Raw genomic sequence first — 7,357 nt, 5'->3', positions numbered from 1 at the left:
TTATTATGGCATGAACCTCTTAAACCCAATTCTAAAGCGGCAATATCCAGGTAGCCTTTCAGAGCCACTGTAAGAACAGTCGCAGCGACAGTCAGGTCTCAGTAGCCCCTGAAGATGACCGTCCTTCATCACTCGTTCGACGGATATAGCGTCACTAGTCTACATCCTGATCAGATGAACGCTAGTATATCCTCGTGGTAGGTTCAGTTGCAACCATACCTATGATTGAGACGAAGTGCGCATGACGGTCAATAGGTGTGATCTTCTTCTGGCTGATGGAATAGGAGGGTAATCTAGGCACTGGGGGCGAGACTATCGAATAAACCTAGTGAAGAATGGGGAATTATCTGTCTACGTCATCTCCAAACCCAATGAAGAACGAACCTAATAGAAAGAGAAGCACAGAGTAGGTGGAGTTAAGAAGGAAAAATCCTTCAAAAAGCAGTAGAGTTAGGTCGGCCGTTTTGATGATATCCACGAAACTACGAGTTTCCTTAAGCCTTTTGCAATTTCGAAAATGCGAAGGATGTATAGCTCAAATCAAAGTTGGCGTCAAGTTCCTCCCAAATCACTGAAAAATTCGCCGCTAACTGAATAAAAAATAAGAATGTAGTTCCACGAAAAGATGACCAGCCCCCATCAAATATCACAAATGACTGAAGGCGAAAAAAATAAAGCAATCAATTTAAATGGGGAAGCCTCAAGTGTCGAAACCACGATCCAGTATAGAACAATATGTATATGACTGAATAAACCAATAACCCAAGGAACCTCAACGTGCAGGCGGCGGAGGTGATAGCGCTGGTGCTGGTTGATTGCTGCTGCCGCTGCTCTTATTTTCCCACGGCCTCACAGTAAACAGTACCACAAACAAAACTATCACTAGCAAAAGTATGATGCAATAACAAGTCCACTTCCGCGTGTTCTTCTGATACTTCCTAGCGGTCTGCAAGCGCTCGGTCCCGCCTTGCACGAATGAGTTGGCTCTCGCCACCTGGCTCTCGATGTCGTCCAGCTGCTCGCCCTGAGACTGCACCAGCACGGCCATGTCCAGGAACACCTGGTGCAGCTCCTTGAGGTTCTTCTCCATGTCCTTGACGGCATCATGCCTCTCCTGGATTTCTTGTATCGTGTCCAAGACTCTCCCTCTGCCCTGCTCCTGAATGGCCTTCTGCAAGAAGGTCTCGCTCTCGCCTGCACATGAATCAGAGACTCGTAAGCATTACAATGGTAAGGCTCAAATATACCGTCCTGCGTTACAAGGAAACCAAGATAGTGAAAAACAGAGTAGTTCCACTGCCTTGATCTTCATGATACTTCATCGCAGAAATTATTCAAGTCCCTACATTCTGTGAGCTCTAAAGTGCACGATGAGCCAAGGCTGATCCTCGAAACAGAACAGAATGGCATCCGTTCCACTGTTAGCATTAAAGCATGAAGTGAACACACAAGCAAGCAAACATACAAACAGCAACCAAAATGTTAGATATACCCAATTCCAATTCTCGATTCTACAGCTTCCAATTTAGCAACACCACCAATCTCATGCCAAAACTCAACGTCGGAAACGGTTAATTTGTTATCAAATTCGCATAATTCTCAAATCTGCACTGCGTTTGACTTCTTTTTCAACAGCACACGTATACGCTCGATGCAAACACGAACACGGAAGCGCGATCCTTTCACGGAATTGGCATACCAAGTGTCGTAGCATGTTTGTAAAAATTTACCTGTGGAGATCAAGAGATCGAGGGTCCTCTCGTCGGGGTTCTCGCCGGTGACGGTGAAGTACCTCCGCTGGACGGTCTCCCGGTACTCGGACGAGATCTGCTGCCTCAGGGCGTTGAAGCCCTCCATCGAGTCCCGCAGCTTCTTCCGCAGCCCGTTCACCACGGAGGTCCGGGTCCGGTCCGACGAGGAGCCCGGCCCGCATCCGGGCTGGCTCCGGTTGGCGGCGTTGGACCGGTCGAGGGCCTCGAGGCGGACCTTGACGAGCTTGGCCTTCTTGAGCGCGGCCGTGACGTCGGCGTCCATGCGCGACCGCAGGTCCTTCACCGCCCTCGCGTTGTGCAGCGTCTTGCTCTGCTCGTGCGACGACTGGAGCCGCTGGTGGATCGACTCCAGCTCCTTGAGCTCCTCCTTGATGGACTCCACGTCCTCGAAGAACTTGTCCAGGTTGACCCCGCCGGAAGCAGCAGCAGGAGCCGCCGCCCCCGCCCCCGCCCCCGTGGCGGCCATCTCGACGTCGTAGCGGCGGTCGGAGGCGGCCCGGGGCGGGGACTGGTCGCCGCGGAAGCGGGAGAAGGAGCCGGAGAAGAGGTCGTTCATGGCGGCGACGACGACGAGAAGCGAACTGGGTTTCGCGGGTGTGGATCGCCGCGGCGGTCGGTCGAACGAATTGGAGAAGCGAAGGTTCGTTTGCGTGCCGGGGGGGAGAAGAAGAGCTCTTTGCCGGACGTTACGGTACGCACGCGGGTGTGCGGTCTGCCAGAAGAAGAAGAAGAAGAAGGAGCCAAGCGGTGGTGGTACTGGGTCAATTCACACGGCACGAGAGAGAGAGAGAGAGAGAGAGAGAGAGAGAGAGAGAGAGAGAGTATGTACAACGAGAAGTCAATGAGAAGGGTGGTGGTGGGGACAGGGTGGGGAGGGGAGGGGGAGCCGTGAATTTTCCGGGAAAAGGAGAGGGTGGGGGGTGAGGAAAGCGCGTGGGTCAACCGATGAGTGGGGGCGGCAGTGTGGAGACGGCGAAGAAGAGAGACCTGGTCAGACCGACGGGGGATTTCTTCGGACTTTTTCTCCTCTCTCTCTGATTGTTCCTCTCTCTCTCTCTCTCTCTCTCTCTCTGTTTTTTTTTTTTTGTTGTTGGATGTTTCCTGTGCACGTGCCGAGGAAGGTTCGTGTGGCATGCGCTCGTTTCACTCCGAAGGCTGTTTTTTTTTTTTTTTTATCAGAAGAACCATATTCATACAATTCTCACGACTAAGCTTGCGAGTACAACGGCAAAGCATCGACACAAAGTAGATTCCAAAGATCGGGAGGGGGGTAGAGTTTCCAATTCTGTGGCTGAACATTTTTTCTTTGAGCCTTCGCTATCCAGTTTGCCACTTTGTTTGACTCTCTATTACAAAAGGCCAACTTAATATCAGTAAAATTTTCCAACAGATCTTTGGCTTTCAAAATAAGCACATGTATATCCCACTTGAAATAATCTACACATGTGATAGCTTTAACCAAGTCTAAATTATCCGACTCTAGTAGAAGGCAATCCTTTGCCCGATCAGAGAAGAAGACTAGCGTTTCTAGAAGAGCACTGACCTCGGCTCGAGCTGCAGAGTCGGCCCTCACTGTTTTTGCAAAACCATCTACCATTCTTCCATAGCTATCTCGCATAACAGCAGCTACTGCCCCCGACGTTGAACCTTCAGTAAAGGAAGCATCAATATTGATCTTCAGGACTCCTTGTTGCGGATTTCGCCAAATTTGAGGTAAGTGTTGGCCTTCAACAGCTTTTCCTTTTCCGAAATTGCTTCCTCATGCTTCATTTTGCTTCAACTGAGCTGAATTCACCATCAATATTGATCTTCAGGACTCCGAAGGCTGTTTTGCTCAGGAAGAAAGCGCGGATAATAAGGAAAGCAAATCGAAATCCATAATATAATCAAATTACCCGTGTTAGACGAGCGCTTTAGCTGCTAAAGTGGGAGTGGGAAAACAGGGTGGCACCAAATTGATGAGAAGGGGGTCGGGTTCGGTCTCGAGACGCGGCGGATCGGAATCTCGGGGACACGACGTTCTGATCGCGGCTCGCGGGTGGATCTGATTATGAATCGGACGGCAGTCCGCGGAACCACGACGCGCCCCCAAGGGCCGGAGGCCGTTTTGGGCGGGCCTGGATAAGGGTCTCGGGTTACGGGCGCGAACGGGTTTGAGCCACACCCGGCCCCGCAAAAGTACCCATGGGCTATGCACATTTTCATGTTGGGGGCGTTTGAGCAACAAGTGAGGCTCGCGGATCGCCTCCTATACTTTAGTAAGGGTACAAAGGAGGATTGTTTTTGGGGATAAGGATACTAGAAGTGCCATAATTTTTTTTTCCGTTCACTTGAGTATCACAAATTTGAAAAATTGATCACTTGAGTGCCATCGGCGATTTGCCTCGTCTGAAAATCTGATATGGATGTCGGTTGTCCTACGTGGCTTCGCCGGAGCTAACGTGGATAATTTTTTAATATTTTTCAAAAACATTTACATGGGCTATGCACATTTACATGTTGGGGGCGTTTGAGCAAACAAGTGAGGCTCGTGGATCGCCTCCTATACTTTTGTAAGGGTACTAAGGAGGATTGTTTTTGAGTAGAAACGGATTTGACCGGGCCTCAAATTGAATGCGTTTGGGATTCTTTTTTTGGACCCATTCACATCCCAAGCATCAGCATCCGAAATCTCTCTCTCTCTCTCATGCTTCCTTTATTGTTAAAGTATGTCCACATTACCAACACAAAAAGTCACAAAAAAAACCTCAAAATATATTCATCGTGACATATTTCCTCTAAGTTTTTTTTTATTGTGACGTAAAAATTCCCAAACTATGTACACTGTAACACATTTATAATAAACTTTTTTCTTGTGTTATAAAAAATCTCAGACTTATATTTATACGACACATTTACCCTTCATCGAAGTTCTGTCAGATGATTTTTCAGCTAAAATAATGTCGTTTTTATTTCACTTAAGTCACGGGAGTGCCATGTCAACATTGTTTGCTTTCTAAAATCCATGTAGACATATTTTTAACAGTCCTCGTTGACGGAATTTTGAGATGGATAAATGTGTCATATATGTACAAATTTGAGTTTTTTGTGTTACAGAAAAAAAAAGTATAAGATAAATGTGTCACAGTAAACATAATTTATGATTTTGGGTGACTTTTGCCCTTTATAAATAGTCTTTCTCCACCAAATAAGTTTTTAGGTTTGATTCTAACGTATTATTAGTGCTAGACGTCGTTTCATGCCCCACTTCATATTTTGCTTGCGCCGTGATTTTTGTCAGCAAGTGTTGATAGATAGCAAAGTACATCGAAAGCTTATAGTTTCCCTCCACCTGATCGACTTCGATTTTCGATCGAATTTGCTAACATTCTTCGTCCTCGACCCTGTCAAGAGTCGCACCCAATAGCTTATCAAGAACAACACCTAAGAAATTAAGCAATTTGAGATCTTGATCGAGTCATGCTTCTAGATTCGTGGTGTTTAAATCCGAACGAAACAAACAAAGCCGATGCTCGGTCTTTCTCTCCTTCTCCTTCCTTAGAAAATTTTGATGGATAAACCTTGGAAATGTTTTTGAATGAAATGTGGGAATCCATCACAAAATATTACTAGAATACTCATCTACGCAAACCGTCCAACCACATTATTTCCGAACTATATAATAAACAAGACCCAATATAATTCACGCATTGTCCCCCTTACTTTATAATATTTTGTTTATGCACTCATATAATTACAAAGCAATTAAATGGTGGCCCATTTTATAACATTTCTAATAGCATGCACTCTTGTGGAACATTTGACAAATGGTTTGAGATTGAATTGTGTCGCGAGATTAACTTAATCTCCACTACCCTATCTAAATTACATATAAGTCAACTTTCGAATTTGTTGCCTACCCTTCAAATGACTAAAATGCCCTCATTTCAATATAAAAAGAATATAAGAAACCAAATTTGATATCGATGTTTCTAAATGTTTACCTAATACCTCCTACATTTATGTTGCACGTACCTCTCACTCACTTAACTCTCACTTTTGAAATCTATATTACGTCACATTTTCCTACTAAAAACAACCTGTATCCACGCATTATGTGCACAGGGGTCTAGTATCATGAAAAATACACAAGAAGTGCCATAGTTTTTGTACAACGCTGACTTTAGTGCCAAAACTTTTCGAGAAATCACATGAGTGCCACATTAGTGAATAAATGATCACTTAAGTATCTTTGACGAAAAATTCCATCGATTTATCTTACGTTAGCTTTTTAATGAAATGTTAATTCATATGTGACTTTTAAAAAAAAAAAGAAAAGGTTAATACCACGGAAAACCCAAAACCAGTATTCATGTGACAAATTTACTCCAAACTAGTACACAGGTGATAAATTTATCTAAAACTAATTTTTTTACCACAAAAAACCCAAACTTATACGCTCGTGACAAATTTATTAAAAACTAATTTTTTGACTACCAAAAACTCTAAATCGGTACACTTATAATAAGTTTACCCTCCGTTAAATTATATTAATACCACGAAAAATCTCAAATTGGTAAAGATGTGACAAATGGAGGGGTAAAACCCCAAATTAGTACATCTATCAACTGTTAAGTGTCATCCAACTCAATAATTTGATACTAAAATTTAACAAAAACTAACGGAGGATAAATTTATCACATATGTACCAATTTGAGGTTTTTGGTAGTCAAAAAATTAGTTTGTGGTAAATTTGTCACAGGTATACCAGTTTGGGATCTTTTATGATAAAAAAATTAGCTTTGTGATAAATTTATAATTTATGTATCAGTTTGTAATTTTTCTTGATATTAAAAAAAAGAAGTTAAGGTTGCGCATGACAACTTGCCAAACAGTATTTGATTCTGTTCTTTTGTTCCCAGAATCAGTTTGGGAACAGAAATGCGTTTGTTTAATTTTTTGATTCTGGGCACAATTTTGTCAAAACTTGTTCCCAGAATCAGTTTTCAAGAATAAAAAAAAAGTAGTTTCTTGATTCTGGGAACAATTTTGAGAATCAATTTTTTTTTCTTCCTTTTCTTGATTTTTAGGCTCCGTTCGTTTGGCGGAAAATATTCTCCTTTTGGAAAATATTTTCCTGGAAGTCATTTTCCTGGAAAATGTTTTCCCGGAACATGATTTTCCGGTGTTCGGCGACCAATATAAAAAAATTTCGGAAAATATTTTTCGCCAGCGGCCGGCGGCCAACGTCCGGCGTCCGGCGGCTAACGTCCCGGCGTCCGGCGGCGGCGGGGGCGGCGACGGCGGCGGCGGCGGGCGACCGGTGACCCGTGGCGGTGGCCAGCGAATCTTAGTGAAGAAGAAGAAGAAGAAGCTCCGGAAAATGATTTCCGCTTTTGAAGAAGCGGAAGTCATTTTCCATAGACTTAGGTTATTTTGTGAGGGGGGGGAAGGAAAATATTTTCCCACGGAAAACGTTTTCCGCCCCCCGAACACCGGAAAACCCGAAAAATATTTTCCGGGAGAATATTTTCCGCCAAACGAACGGAGCCTTAATGTAGCGTCTAATGTCCGGCCCGAGGACCGCCCTCGCCGGATCTGACGAG

General features: G+C 44.4%; 1 protein-coding gene across 1 annotated transcript; it reads right to left on the bottom strand.

The window, feature by feature from the left end:
• Positions 1-657: 657 nt before the first annotated feature.
• LOC115678666 (syntaxin-121-like) lies at positions 658-2,489 on the bottom strand. Its single transcript, XM_030602065.2, has 2 exons — positions 1,731-2,489; positions 658-1,194 (listed from the first exon to the last, which is right to left on the bottom strand). Exons 1-2 carry the CDS (start codon positions 2,326-2,328, stop codon positions 773-775), a joined length of 1,020 nt encoding a protein of 339 aa, XP_030457925.1. The 5' UTR covers positions 2,329-2,489; the 3' UTR covers positions 658-772.
• Between the last annotated feature and the right edge of the window lie 4,868 nt (positions 2,490-7,357).

Source organism: Syzygium oleosum, unplaced genomic scaffold (assembly GCF_021117445.2).
Source record: "Syzygium oleosum isolate NSW1041296 unplaced genomic scaffold, Sole_v2.1 Sole_v2.10, whole genome shotgun sequence".
NCBI lineage: Eukaryota > Viridiplantae > Streptophyta > Magnoliopsida > Myrtales > Myrtaceae > Syzygium > Syzygium oleosum.
Note: the sequence above shows the minus strand (reverse complement) of the source record. Positions and strands in the feature narration are given on the sequence as shown.